The sequence below is a fragment of the Athene cunicularia genome, assembly GCF_003259725.1.
Source record: "Athene cunicularia isolate RWA chromosome 14 unlocalized genomic scaffold, athCun1 chr14_part1, whole genome shotgun sequence".
NCBI classification, from domain to species: Eukaryota; Metazoa; Chordata; class Aves; order Strigiformes; family Strigidae; genus Athene; species Athene cunicularia.
Window position 1 is genome coordinate 17,161,618 of NW_020799118.1, and position 15,447 is coordinate 17,177,064.

The 15,447-nt window shown below is 41.5% G+C and overlaps 1 protein-coding gene across 2 annotated transcripts; it reads left to right on the top strand.

Moving 5' to 3' along the window:
* The first annotated feature begins 865 nt into the window (after positions 1-865).
* JPT2 (Jupiter microtubule associated homolog 2) lies at positions 866-11,783 on the top strand. 2 transcript variants are annotated; one of them, XM_026859069.1, is made up of 5 exons: positions 866-1,228; positions 5,981-6,129; positions 6,615-6,757; positions 8,610-8,655; positions 9,399-11,783. In XM_026859069.1, the coding sequence occupies exons 2-5, from the start codon at positions 6,063-6,065 to the stop codon at positions 9,581-9,583; spliced, it is 441 nt and encodes a 146-aa protein (XP_026714870.1). In that variant the 5' UTR covers positions 866-1,228; positions 5,981-6,062; the 3' UTR covers positions 9,584-11,783. The 2 variants fall into 2 exon arrangements, with proteins under 2 accessions (XP_026714870.1, XP_026714871.1); XM_026859070.1 differs by lacking the exon at positions 866-1,228 and having other exon boundaries at positions 5,912-6,129.
* Positions 11,784-15,447: the final 3,664 nt, after the last annotated feature.

The following is a 15,447-nucleotide window of genomic DNA, read 5'->3' on the forward strand; positions in this document are numbered from 1 at the left end:
TTTTTTTAACCTTTTCAAACCTTTGAATCTCTTAATTTCACAGCAATTTGTAAATGTTAACTAAGTGAAACCTTGGCAAGCACTACAGCAATAAGTTATCATTAATTATTGAAACATGATAACTGCTTTAGAGCTTATGGTTCTGGCAGCAAAAATTAATGCTGTTTCTTTTAATAATAGTTAAGCCATATCATCTAAGGTCTCTGGCTTGTTTGAGATGTGAATTTGTTTTATAGATTATAAATATACCTATATAGTGTATGTATAAAGCAGAATGCCTGTCCTTACTGATTATTTTTTGTACCATATTGTAAATTATATTATTTATTCTTTACCAATTTTGGAAAAAGGTGTTTTGGTTATTTAATATAATATACAAAAGCTGTTAAACTTCCTCTGTTTAAATTTCCAATTCAACTTGTAAAGCTGTTTTTATTCTTGTGCATAAATACATACTAATACTTGGTCTAAATTATGTCCAGTGTGTTACTTGCTGTTCATGCCCTATCAGATGTTTCTATTTAACCTTTATTTACATAATAATGGCCTCTTGGGGGAGGGCAGAAAATTTGTCCATAAGGCCAAGCATTCCAAGGTGAAATCTGGTTTCACTGAAATCAGTGTCATAACTTCTCTTGACATCTCCCATCGCAGAATTTTCATGATTTTCACCATGGTGAGAGAAGGTTTTGGTTGGTCTTTGGTTTGGGTTTTTTTTGCTTTACAGCTTCCATTCCCAGTAGTGTCTGCTAATAGTGAGTGTCAGAAAGCCCCCATCCCTCCGGTAGCCCTGGGGCGGAAGGCCGGTGTAGGGCGGCGGCGCTCGCCGCCTGCCCCGTGACCTTCCTGTGCCTCGGTTTACCTCTCCCCACCCCGGGGCTTGGGGTGGGGGTGATGCCGCCGCCGCGCTGCGCTCCCGGCGGTGCGTATCGCCTTGGGCTCGGGGCCACGCGTGGGTCACGCGGGGAGCGAGCGGGCAGGGCCGGCTCCCGTGGGGTTGAGGGCTTTGCTTCCTGCCCCGGCCTGCTGGGGGGCGGCTGAGCTCCTACCGGCGGTCACCGAGCTGGAGGGGGGGTCTGGATGGTCCTGAGGGATTCCGGTGCCGGAAGAGAGGCCTGGCGCTGTGGAGGCCCTTCTTCCCCCGTGTTGTACCTCCTGAAGGAGGGAGGAGGGCCTAGTTATGCTGCGAAGCTTTGAGAGGATCCAGCACAAACGCCTACATAAGCAGGTGTTAGCTTGTTTTTACCTTACGAAATTGAAATATATTGTTACACTTGGACGAGGGCATATATCCTAATAACTCGGAGCTGGAGTGATTAATCCATCTGCTAGGTAATCATGTGCTCCGAGGGGAAGGAAGGAAGGAACTGTTTCAAAATTGTGTAAGGGTGCTTTAAGTTTGCCCATTATTCCAGTTGCTCTAAGCTATGACCTGGTTTTAAAAGATTTTCTGAGGATGCTCTGCCCTTAATATAGTCTCTGAGAAACTTTTCTTCTCATGGTAATTTTGAAGCCATGTTAAACTCCTAAACTGGGTTTCTGGATAGAGTCTGGAATCATAACTTTTTCGTTAAGAACCATCGTAACTTTTTTGTCAAGAGCAAGTAAAGGTGGCCTTGTTACAGCTTGTTCTCTGTCATTGTGTGATTTCATCGTGCCTGGGGACTATAGCAATACACAGCTATATAAACAGACCCAGTACAGCAAGCATGCATAGTGGAGCACTGCAATACGTTACATTATTGGATTTTATAAAGTGGTCTCTGAGATGGTGACTATTGACATACAGCCTGTGCCATCAAAAGCAAGTACTTCGTTTAAGGACACTTTTTCCAGAGTTCATTCTATTCATTCCCTAAACAAAACTTTATTTGATGACAATGCACATCTTTTTGCAGTTCTTGGTGTGTAGAAGTTTTACTAATTAAAACAGCCTAATTCAAAATCCCTGCAGCAACCACAAATGGCTGTGCAAGTTGGAAAAAATAACTCTTCCTAATGTGAAAATCTTTGTGAGGGAATTAGAAACAAATGCTTTGCATTTGACAACTTCATAATACTGTATTTCTAACAAAGCTTCCACTTAAATTATTGTCCAGTGAGATAGATCTCTCACGATCCAGTTAATGTGTACAGTGATATAGCGAACTAGTTTGCTGAATCAAATTAACTGCCTAGTTTTATTTTATTAAACTTTAACAGTGATGCTTTGTATTTTTAAGGAAGTTTTGCTTTTCAAAAATAAAACGAGGAATTGCATGTCTAAGAGTTGCTGTTGCTCTGAAAGCAAAACAGGACAGATTCTATCAATTCTACTGGTGGTGCACACTCGAAAGAGGGATTGCTTTTATGTATCCTCAATTCGTCGAGTATACGAACAGTTTCACAACTATTGTCTAGAGCAGAAAATGTTAAACACAGCCAGCTTGGAAATGTAATACACATGTTCCCCTCCTCCCATCGGTGTTATTGCAGAACACTGCAATGCTTTCAGATCAAGAGCAAAACTGGCATAACAAAGCATGTTGTTTGTTTATAAGATGGGTGAGCTATTTAATGAGCCATGAGTTTATTGATCCAACAGCAAGAGTGCCCCCAGTCATTTTCTGGTCTTTGCTTCAGACCTTAACACCTGCTTTCTCATAGGCTTTCTGCTGTGTTGGCTGTATGGATTTCTGCTCTCCTATTTTACCTGCTTTATTAGTACTCTTTGAGAACTGGTAGGACTGCAGTGTTTAACTTTCAGGCACAATTAAAAAAAAAATATTTATATAGCCAGTGTCTTGAAGTAATGGATAAGTCTTGGCACCTCTTCCATAGGTCGGCTGAAAGGTTTAATGAGGAAAGGGCATTCAAATTCAAGTGTGTTAGAATGTAGGAAAAAAAGGCCACAAGGGCTAATTAAAATTCTTCAAGCCTGCCAGAAAAGAACAAAGCAATTAGTAGAGGCTTTTAAATTTACTGGGTAGGGTTCTTAGTTTAGCTATTCTAGATGAATTGACAGACTTCTAGTCTACTGGAGGGGAGGGGGAGAAGAGGCAGGTTTAGATTGTGTAGAAGACTAAGGGTTTTGTGTAATTACTGTTTGAAAGAATAAAACCACACATTCCCTTTCCCCCCACCCCCCTCCCAAAGCAAGAAAAAAGATCTATCTTATCTGGCTGTAAGAGACAAAAATATCTCTACGTAAACTAGCATAATACCATTATAAACTAAAATGACTGTGAAGTATGAACTAAAATTACTATAAAGTGTATGTTGAATTTCCTTGTACTCTTGAAGTAGCTCACACTGGTTTATCACATTTAGCATGCTGTTTTCCTTTGGTAGGATTCACAGACTAAATCTTACTTTCTTTTTTGGTTTGGGAGAACAACATATCACTCTGATCTAGAACTGAGTGACGCAGGAGTGCAAGGAGGTCAACAGTGCTTTAGAGGCTGCATACCTTTGTATTCTCAGTTTTTGGGTGAAGCAAAGGAGCACAAAACCCTGTCCTGTTTGCCATCATAAACTGGAATACTTTGTTGCTGTACTTCAAGATTATTTGGGGAAATTCCTGTGAATTAGTTAGACTTGTGGACCTGGTGTCACAGTCAGTTGAAAGTTTATGGAATATTTGGAAGGTTGCTAGCAATTAGAAGTTTCTGAAATTGAGACAAATCCACTTTGTGTATGTAGAGTCAAGACACTCTGTCAGAAAAGATCACCTATTATGCTGATTTCAAAGTGCCTTGATAGCACCTCAAGTGATGCCTCTGATTTATTAATTGCAGCAGTAGGGTTTTCTTACTGAGCTGAAAATGGGAGGACATGGAAGATTAATTTCTTACACTGGATTTCTTTTGGTGCTTAATTAAGCTTGCTAACTGAACAATAAAGACCTTTAATCTTAAAGTGGGGTTTCACTAGATTTTTTTTTTTTTTTTTTTGCAATGGATCTTAAACCCAGTTGCAGGAATGAGAAATAATTTGATTCTTATGACTGGTTGTTTTTCTTAAACAAAAAAAAATCTGAATGTAGTTATTTTGTTATTCCCTCCTAGCTTGTAGGCATGTGCTAAGAAAATAGTGTGATCAGTGGAGTGAGTCTATAGTATAAGAAACTCCATCTATATAAATGATATTTCTCTTCTTTTCAATCTCTTCGATAGTATACTTAGAACTCAAGAATGACTGGATGCATTTAAAAAGTAGCTAAAAAGAATGGGTAAAGTCAGAAATCACTTAAATTATATGAGGGATACTAACAGACCTAGTTTTTTAACAGGACCCCCATCCCAAGCTACTCTAGTTTTTCTTTATTGTTCTCTTTTCCTTCCATCTCCCAAGTTTAAATGCTTAAATTGCCTCATTGTTTTTGGACCATTGTGGATGATCGAAGTACATAATATGCCTATATGATGTCTGTTTTAATAGTCTTCTAAGATATATGGAAAGCATGGTTGGATCTGTAGTCTGTTGAATTGTTAATAAACCTTCTGTTTGGTCTTACCTTTGATCTTACCTGTGTGGTGGACGACAAGACAGTTGTCCAGTCTACTGAAATTCTAGTTACTCCCTCAGGCTAAAGGGGTTCATTAAATTCACAGTTGTACAGAGGATTAAAATATTGAAATTGGCCAGTAAAGACAGTCTCTCTGAGGCTGCTTCTGTCTACATAAACTAATCCCAGACTAGAAGAGGAATCTTTTTCTTCTTCGTCCCAAGGAGAATAGAACTGCTTTCTGCATCCTGAGATCTGAAATGCTGAAAAACCTCATTTTCTGGCAGAGAAGCCAAATATCTCTGCTTTTGGAAATGAAATCTTAAGAGTTAAATTGGAGTAGATCTTGGCTCTGAGAGGAGCCTCTTTTTCTGCCTGGTGGATATCTAACCTGAAATGATTTGCTTCTGTCACAGATCTACGAAGGGAATATGTTGTATTAATTCACTGATGTTTGAATTCTGTTTAGGTAGAGTGGGATAAAGATCTTTCAATTCACAACTGTTCTCTTTGTATAAAAGTAAAGGTTAGTTTAGGTCCCAGATCAAGTATTCAGATTAGAAGAGGTATAATTCAGCTACTACTTTTGCTCAGCTGCTAAGATTGTGGATAATTGGTCAAGTAGGCATAACCATAAAGATTATTTTTTATACCTAGGCATTTATCCTTTTCCTATGTTTTTCTGTTAATTTTCCTATGAATTACACTGATTCTGCTCCCAGGTAGTGGTTCAGTTCCTTTTCAGGGCAGAACCTGAAGTCCGTTGCACAAGATGAAAGTATTAACTGGACTTACTACTCCAGGATGAGCATGACTTTTTGTAGGTGTTAAAGAAGTCAGTCCATTTCTACTGTAACCTCTGATTTTTATGAGGATCTGTTTGATATACCTCCGGTGCAGAGCTTTGGTTGTAATGGATTTGCATCTTGTCCACTAAAAATCTGGCTTTTTGATATTTCACCTTTCTGCAGCAACTAATATGGTAACTGATGGTTGGAACTAGCAAATTCTTTAGTAGTTATGAAATGTCTGCTTTTATTTAAAAGTCAGTGGGTTTGAATTGTATAACAGATGCAAAGTTGGTATGTGCGGTTTAGCAGAAAGTCTGATTCTGTAATATTTATTTTGAAAATGCCAATCAGAGTCATATGTCTTATCTTCATCTCCTGTTGCTTCTGGAACACCACAGAGAGCACAGCCAGTTGTTCTGGTGGCACTGTTACAATGATTACAAGTAATCGTAGATAACATAATGATCAAGTTCACTGACCAGGAGGCTAGCAATATTTGTGCTGAACTTGAGAATATTTTGTTAGAACAGCTCTTGAAAAGTAGATACTTCATGGACACAGCAGAATTACTTGAAGTAAGTTCAAATCGGAATAGTTATTCATAACATACAAGGGAGAATGGGGAGGGGACATCAGATATATTGAACGCTGTAAATTTCAAATGCACTTTTGTCTCCTGCTTCTCTCTCATTCTTCAATGTAGGGTATTGAAGCCCCCAGGAGGAGGTTCAAGTAATCTCTTTGGGAGTACAGAAGAAGTTTGTTCTTCAAACAGGCCACACCGAATGGCATCCAATATCTTTGGAGCATCAGAAGAACCTCAAAACATTCCAAAAAGAACAAACCCTCCAGGTAAGAGCAGCCGCCTCCTTTGGCACAACTGGGGCTCTGAATTGCAGCACAGGACTGGTTTCCTATTCCTAAAGTGGAACACTGTGATCTGTCTGCCTTTATGTTGCGTTTTTACAAAGTGAGTGGGCTTGAACAATAAATCTATTCAGACTTCTGAATACATGAATATTTCAGTGATCTACATGTTCACAGACATCATCCAAGTTTAGTTCTTTCCAAGTTGAGGTCTAGGAAATGATGAAAGGAAAACTGCTTCTATTCTGGAGGTGTGTCATCAGTTAGCTGCAGTGAGTACAAGTGAATCTGAGATCCTTTAGTGAATTCTTAAAACAAAGAGCGTCAACTAGTATCTTCGGGCAAACAAAAGTAAATGTCTCAGCAGTAGTGGTCTAGAAATCTTTATATTCATATATATATATTTTTTTTTTTTTAATATAGTGTGGTATAGCTAATTAATCTGGAAAAAAAATCTAACTGCCTTTCAGGGGGGAAAGAAAGTGGTATTTTTGAGGATTCTAGTTCTGCTCAGCCTCGTCCACGCATGAATCCACCTGGTGGGAAGACAAGTGATATCTTTGGGTCTCCTGTATCAACCAGTGTTGTGCGAGCACACCCAAACAAGCCTAAGGTATTTGTACTTCTTTCACTGTCTGTCCAAGAAGCTAGCAGCTCAGTGTGTTGTCCTAGTCCTGTCACAATGCAGTGACTGTATTCTTTAAGGTGACAGACCTGAATTATGCATAGGGTACCTTCAAGTTAGGCAGTTATACCCAAAGTCTCTTTCTGATAGCCAGTTATCTTTGGTATATCAGATCTCAGCATGCTCTGTAGTTGCAGTAATTAATTAGACTCTGAATGTGTGTTCAAAAAAAAAAAAAAATCTGAAACCTTTGGTCTTCCTTGTAAGTGAGGGACAGCTGGAGTTCTTGGTGCACAGCCAAGAGGTATTTAAGCTCGATAGGGAGAAGATATCTCTCTTTATTCTGCAGTTTGGCAGAGGTGATCTTGATGCCAACTCTGGAAAGTTGGTGAACACCAGTGAGCTACAGTCATAAATCTTTATGTGGCCTGGCTGTTCCCTTCACCTCTTAAATATATGTACATTCAACATGAAAGCACTTTAGCAGGAGATTAAGCTTAAGTGATCAACAGTGGAAAAAATGAACTCAAGATCAGCTTTGAGTGTCAGGTCCACCATGTTCCTGATTGTGTGATGTCAGACAAAAGTGTATCTTGCTATATCAGTTGTTATTTTTTTATTTTAAAGCTGGGATGTGTAATAGAGAGTTTTTTAGTTTTGACAAGAGCTAGTTTTAGAAAAAAGGATACATTGCCAGTTACTTTAATTTTGTATTTAAATGCCCTATATTTGGATTTACAACCACATGCTTTACTCTAGATCCTATTAAGTGAGCAGCTACTATGTTGGCAATGTTTATGACATGTCATATAGCACAGAAAGTTAACATCCCATGAAGCACAGCTCACTGTCTTTGTGCTGAAAAAGTAGTAGCAGTCCCATTTTTCCTGGAATCTCAGGGGAAAAGTCCAATTTAACTTTTTTTTTTTTTTTCTTCCCCTTAAATTTGAAGGTGCTGGTAGTGTGCTTTTGCCTAACTTTATATGCAGACTCTGGAGTCTATTTGGGCCATAAGAAAGGAGGACAAAAAAAAGACTTTGAACTAGCTTTTGTCAGGAGTAGTACTGTTGGTGTAGGGAAGGGGTTTCATTTTGTTCCTCTGTACCCCTTTATTGGGCTCATCTCAGATTCTTTTTCATTGCTTTTTAAAAAATGTAAAATACTAGTTCCTGTGAATTCCTGACTAAATGGAGGACAACACTTTGGAAATTCCTATGTCTTCGTTTAGAGCATTGCAAATGTGGGAAATACTGGGGTGGAAAAGAGATAGCATATTTGCAAAAATCACTGCAAGTTGAATTTCTTGGAGTTTTCATGCAAGCTTTTCTGAAATATTTGCAGTGTATTTCCTAACAGTCAGTTGGGATTGTTGGGGAAATGGTCTAAAAAGATTTTGTTTTGTTAATTACCTGACTGTTGGCTTCACTGTGGATGCTCACTGAAGGCAATAATTGCTGATTATAAATAGGGTGCTCAGGGGCTGATGGTGTTCTGGTTGTGAGTACCAGCTTCTGGGTGGTAGTGGGTGATTGACAAGAATGGTAATTCCTGACATTTGGACTGCACTGTTTATCATAAACAAAGGTTTAAGCTTCTCATGAACTAATGTAGTGTCTTATGTGTTTCAGTGAATTGACTGAGATGCGCACCTTGGAATAATGTAGGAGTTATCTTCTACCACTGCTTTCGGGGTTAGTGGAGGGGATGAAGGGCTGCACACAGAGTCTGTTGGCTTTTACCATGATAAATGAATAAACTGAGATGAGAAACAAAGCAAAAGGGTTTTGTGACAGACTTACTGTTTGGTAATATACTAAGGTAGTTTTTGGTTTATTTGCAGGATCACATTGTCTTGAAAGAAGATGAAACACCAAAGAAGCTAGAAGGTCAGCAAGAGAAATTCCTTTCTCTGTTATCTGTGAGAAGATAAAGTCTGAGGAATAACTCATTATGCTTCCTCTTAAAAACATAAGACTAAGGCTGGTGCTTAGGATAGTAGAGCTGAGAAGTTTTCCTTCTGTTTGTCAGAAATTGTCACTTACCTCAGGGAAATGGTTCTCTTCCTCTTAATGAGGAGAACACAGCCATAGGTCTTGATACTATGTGCGTGTATATATACTTTGCTTGATAATGTGTATGGATATATATGGGATATGTATATATAGAAAAACATCCTGTCAGATTGCTTCTTCCACCCTTGCCATTGCCTTCAAGTGTGTAACCTCGGCCTTGTGTAGTTGTAAATAACAAATAGCTGACTGACAGAATGTATTATTGCTCAGCTAGTTATTGTTAAAGAATGATGGGAATGCTGCTTTCGCAAAACTCAGTGTGAAAGGATTCATTGGTATGTTGAAGGTCTTAATGGCCTGAAACTGCCAAAGTAATTCTGAAGGTATATTGGTAAGCCTACATATCCTTGTTAGAAAGATTTCTGAAGGAAGAGAGTTGTTACAAAAAGTTAAATTCTTCCTCAGCACCTATATCCTTCAGGAAAAATTAACAGATGCAGAGAAACCTTAGTGTGCTGTGGGTGGGAGACATGGGAAATAATGCAGCCTATAGAAGATAAGACACTTTGTGCACTACAGAATAGCAAGTTGATCTAATCCCTTCTCTTTTTATTCAGCTACAGAAAATATCAAACCACAGATGGAAGATGGAGGCGAGAAAAAAGATCTGGGCAAAGAGGAGCGATGCAAGGACCCAGAACCCAAGATAGACAATCATGAGCCTCGATTAGGGCCAAGGCCACGCTCACACAACAAAGTTCTCAATCCACCAGGGGGGAAATCCAGTATTGCATTCTATTAGGGTTATCTGTTCACTTTCACTAACGGAGTCCGCACAGAAACTCTTGTCTGTGGTTGCGAGGTCAGTTTATAGATTATTATTGGGGGATAGATTCTTAGGCAGATGGATGAGGGTTATACTAAAGTGTGTGGGAAGGATAACCTGATGACTTGGGGAGGGAGGGCTGGGGAGGGAAAGGGTGCCCTGTGGAAAATGTGAGCATTGGCCTGTCTGGGTGGGTGTCAGAGGGGGCAGTAGTGTAACTTTGTGAAAGATCAGTGCTACTTTGTGGTGAGTTCATCAGACTGTTAGGTTCTTAGCTAGCTCGTGGCTCAGGACACTCTTGTGGAGTCAGGCTTATCCCTACAGTCAGTATGTAAAACGTTGTGAACGGGTAGGAGCCTGGAGGTCCTATCTGAAGGGTTCTGAAGCACAGCAGGTAGGCTGTGCTTCCCTCTAGGCAGCAGGGTGCAGCTTCACAGTGTGAGTTGACTTGCAGTCACTGTAATGTAAATATGTTCCCCTGGAACAAGTAGTGCTACTGTGGTTTTGAATGTCTTCAGTCTTTGGTTCTCTTTCTCCTTTCTTGCTTAGCAGCACATGATCGCTGATACAAGAGCAAAACATGCTGAAAGTTTTTTATACTCATAATATTGTGGGCTTCCCCTCCCCAGAGTGTTCAGGCCTTTCTAATGCCTTCAGCAATCTGCTGATTACTACAACTAGCTCTTGACAAGTGATTGTATCAGTCCAGCACACTGTTTCATGTAGGTGCTTCTAGAAGACTTTTATTTAAAGTATCCTGATTGAGTGCTTGCACATTTCTGGTAAATATGTGGGTGCAGTGTACAATTACCATGGAGAATATAGGGAGGTGTCCAGCCAGCTAGCTTTGACCCAACCTGTATAGAAATGCCTTCGCTTCTGCAAAGGTTTTCACTTTGTACCCTGTGAAAACCGGGACTGTTCTACTGTCTTCACCACAGTGCATTTTTTGTTTGTTTGTTTATCTGTGCTGACTCTGTTAGTGAATTCTCTTGTCTTTGGTCAGCCTTATGTTTGCCTTTGGCTGCCTCAAGATTTTTGTTGGTAAGGTTGGGAGAACTGCATGGATTCTCCCCAAACCACAGTCGTAATTGTTTTGAGACATGCTGTAGACTATCCTAGTTGGAGAAACAAAGACTTTAGCAATACAAACCTTTTGGTTGTGCTGACTATCTTAAATCATGTTTGGAAGATGTGCATATTTTGCACGAACATTTGTTAGGGAGGGTAGCTCCCATCATTTGTTCTCTGATCATATCTAGGGCCTTGATACATGAATGTTAACATTAGGTGCTTACTGTTCAACGTATTTAATAGTGACTTTTTAAATTTGACATATCGAAACAGGAGTTGTTCAGGTACACCAAAGAACACGTGGCCTTATCTGCATGTATCTGCTGCTGTTCTAGCCCAGGTTCCCTGGGAACTGCCACTCTTCAGAGGGGACTGTCTCTGGGCCAGGTGCTAAAACACTCTGTGATTCTAGTGCTCACTAGACTGCTCGGTTCAATTGATGTCAGAAGTGGTGGATGACTGCCTGAAGACTTAGTTGCCTTTTCAGACAGGGAAAGTGAAATATATGGGGCAGTGCTAAGGGCAGAAATAGCCATGGAAGGTGGGGATTTCAGTGCCCCTTCAGAGAGGTTTGGAGCTCCCTGTTATTTGGCCCCCTGGGAAGACAAGATGGTGATTCTAACTGCAACTCTGGGATGGATTTATGTTACTTCCAAACATGTATTTCCTAGCAGCTATTCTTGAGTCTGTGCTGTCTAGCCTTTGTCTGAGTCTTGGACACATCTATTTGTTTCAATTCCTTGTTTCAGTACTTGACAGGGTTTTAAGAGGCCACCATGTGGAAAAGTCAACCAGAGGCTGATTTCTGCATTGAAGGGTCTGGTATCATTGATGCTATCCGTAATACTGAGCTTAGACTTGGCATCTTTTAGTACCTGATGTGCATTGGCTACAGTGCCTGTCTTTTAAACAGTAATTTCCAACTAGGCCTTAAATTTGTTAAACTATGTTCATTCTCTTGTATTTTTTTCTTTGGAATCTAAACCATGTTTTCAACTCATCAAGTAAGATTGATAAGAGCATTTCTCCGGGACAGAAGGTGACTGGAAATCAAATGATAAATCATGCAATTGTCAATAAACCTCTGTATTTTGTTACTTCATTGTGTGCTGTAGATGTCTGCTTTTATAAGTTAATGTGTAATCTAGTTCCATATAGATACACTGGTGAATTTAGTTATCTGAAACTGGAAAAATTGCACAAATCTTTTGCCTTCTGTACTATGGAGTATGCTTTGGAGATGTGACATCCTGCTCAAGGTTGCTCATGAGACAAGCACCTCTGTCCCTGGGAGTGTGCAGGGACAGCAGCAGGGCCGGCTGATCAGGTCGATGCCTGTTCGTGGACAACGTTCTGTGGTGCTCTGTACAGTGCAGGGATGCTGTTATACTCTGCAGCAGTATTGTAAATAGACTTAAATACTCAAATATTTTAAAGGTTTAAGTCTATTTGTAGAATAGTGTAGTAATTCCCCTTGAGCAGGGGATGCTCTTTATATGGAGAAGTCATACCTTCACTTCCACATTTCTGGTGAGTGCACAGAACTCTGTGCCAGACTGTTTTGGCTAACAGAGTGGAGGTAACCACAGCTGTGGAAATTCCAGTTCTGGGTGAGTTGGATGTGGTGGCCTCTCTGCCAGGGTGTTCTAAATCTGCTGCATTCATCCCTTAATTTACAGACTATGATGCCCTACAGAGCCTCTCAGCAGTTGTTTCTGCAGTGACTTCTGTATTCTGTCTGCACTGGGAGTTTTGCCATTTGTGGTTCAGAACTCTTCTTTCAAGCACGCACAATGCTTTGGGTCGGATCTGCTGAGTGTGGGAACTTGTGAATATCCTTGATGGATAACACATTAGCAACAAAGGATTGTCCTTCCCTTGAACTGCTGCCAAATACTAGACTACAGTGTAGTTTCACTTTGCAGCTCTACGTTGCCTCATTGAAGGTTTGTAGCTTGAACGCTTAGGATAGGATATTATCCATGTTACTTTCTGAGTCTTGGAAGGAAAATAGTTTTATCTGTTATAATAAGCTTAGCTTGGGAAGTGGTTAACAGATGACTTGCATGCTTTCCTAAGTCATGTGTACAGTTCTAGGCATAGCTGCTGCTGAGTTCCAAAATAAGTCACCGTGCCTGACGTACAAGACACTGCCGCTCCAACGGGCCCCCCAGCTGCAGTGTGTCACCCTCCTGACCCCCTGTGCGCCGCCTCAGCCCGGATCGGTGCCTGTTTGCCCCTATTAAGACTGTGGGCTTCCAGGCAATACCTTTTAAACAAGTGCTGTCTGATATTGTCCTTCTGTTCCATCACTGCATAACTGCTGATAAACAGCCCACATTGCAATCTCAGTGAGGAAGATTAACGTCCTCTCTGTTTTAAGTATTACTGTGGTTGTTTTGAAGGATTTATAGAGGTTAATCAGACTTGGGACATCTAAAGTGAATTCTTGGGACTTGTCTAGTGAGAGAACATACATAAAGCGTGTGTGGAGACAATTATATAAGTGCCAAATGAGTAACTGTCATGTGGTCCCTGAAGCATTCTGCCATTTGCTTATGTATGGGGGGCTCAGCGTGAGGTGAGGTGGGGGTACCCCAGCTGCTGGGGTGATCCGCGCTGCAGGCGGTTTGGTGCTCGCCTGCCAACACGGGGACTGTGCTCAGCTGTCAACCTGCATCGTCACAGCTGGGAAGCCAGCTGGCAACCCAGCGTTTTGTTCAAGCCCTCTGAGTCTCCTGGTGAATTTCAGCTTGGAACCCTACTGAGATTCTGCATCACAGTCCTGTCCTGGGTTAGGGAGAGCAAGAGGATACTGGCCTCTGGGCGTAGGCTGCCTGCTGGTGACCAAGGGCAGGGTTAGAGAGAGGCTTTGGCACACAACTGGCCACTGATGTCATTACTTGTTACCAGCTGCGCAGGACGCAGACCGGGTAATGATTTATTGCTGGCCAAGAACTGATGCACAGGATCCCTGCAAGCAGCCAGCAGACTAAGCTGGATGTCCTGGCTGCTAGCCCAGCTTGCCACTGCCCCTGAAAACAGTCAGTGAGCAAAAAGAGCAGATCTTAATTACTGTGCTAAATTTGCAACCCTCATTACTTTTATTCTGTCATGCTTCTGGGGATGAAGATTACCCTCTTGAATCTGGCTTTCCCTTCTTTCAAGATGCAACTCCTGTTATTAACAGGACCTCCTCTTCTTCAAGCAGGTCAAAATGCTGGCCATATCAGCAAGAACACAGTAATGTGCTTTACCCACCAGCTTCTGGCTCCAGCCAGCTTCTAATTCTGGTCTCTTTACCCTGCCACCTCCCTCCTACACAGACATGTATTTTAAATAGTAGCTGTGCTGCCTTTGGCTTCTTGATTATCGCTCCCATGCCGCTCCTAGGTGTATACTCCATGCTGCTCAAGCTGAAGCACAAACAGACCTGTGCCAAAGTGTCAGAAGCACAGAGGTCTATCAGAAGTAACCAGGAACTTAATGTTGTGCCCCTTTTTTCACAAAGATAATCACTTTTCCTCCACTGCCACCTCCCACAAACAGGTAAACATGGGCTCCACTGTGTAGAAGTGTTTAGTGTTCTGGCTTCTGGGAGCATGCTCTGGGTTATGGTGAGCAAAAAAAAAAATTCACCTCGGTATGAGTTGCCTGAACTAATGTCCATGTTTCACAGTTTACATTTTAAGAGTTGCAATCCACCATGTCTTACACAAGAGGAAGGTTCTGCCAAATATTGTTGAGCTGATCATTTCCAGGGTTGCCCAATGCTAGAGAGAGGGTGAGGGGTGGGGCTTTGTTACCTGCATGACATGATCAGTGCAACACTACAAAAATTAAACAGAACCAGCTGATTCTTTCAATTTCTTGCAGCACGTTGACCCATGTGAATGTTAAAGCTTGTCATGAAAATAAAAGGTTGGCAAAGTAGACTGCCATGCAATTACTTTGTAAAAAGTCTCTCCAAAGTGAGTACTGGCATCTCAACAGCAGTCTCAAGCACGAATTGCGAAGATGGGCAAAGCTGAAGGTGGCTTTCTGGTCATCAGTGGAGTAATTAGTGAAAACAGCAGTTAAACAGGAGTTACAGGAAGCTGTTGCTAATGGAGATGAGCAGGTATGGTTGCAGGAAAACTCATTCTCTGCCTCCTTACTCTTGTTACATCAGCTTCAAGCTTTATTAATCTGAGCTGTAAGACATAAGCAGTCTTTTACAGAATCCCAGAATCATCTCAGTTGGAAAAGCCCTTGAAGCTCCTCTAGTCCAACCATAAACCCCACCCTGACCATTCCCAACTCCATCAGATCCCTCAGTGGTGGGACAACCTGACTCTTCAACATGTCCAGGGATGGGGACTCCCTGGGCAGCCCATTCCAACGCCCAACAGCCCCTTTGCAAAGAAATCCTTCCTCAGAGCCAGCCTGACCCTGCCCTGGGCAGCTTGAGGCCATTCCCTCTTGTCCTATCGCTTATCATTTGATTCAAGAGACTCATCCCCACTCTCTGCACCCTCCTGTCAGGGAGTTGCAGAGGGCCAGGAGGTCTCCCCTTGTTCTCTAAGAACAACTCTGCCTGGAAGAGGCTCTAGTAGAATCCTCCCAGCCTAAAGCTGGTTTTTGTGCAACAGACTCAAAGGTCATTAGAATCTCTCATCTTCAGATTACACAAAAGGGTTTTAAAAGCATGTGCAGGGATCTTTGAGCGATGGGCTCTCCAAAGCCCCCTGTAGCCAGCTGCAGCTCTCCTTACTGGAGTGAAGGCA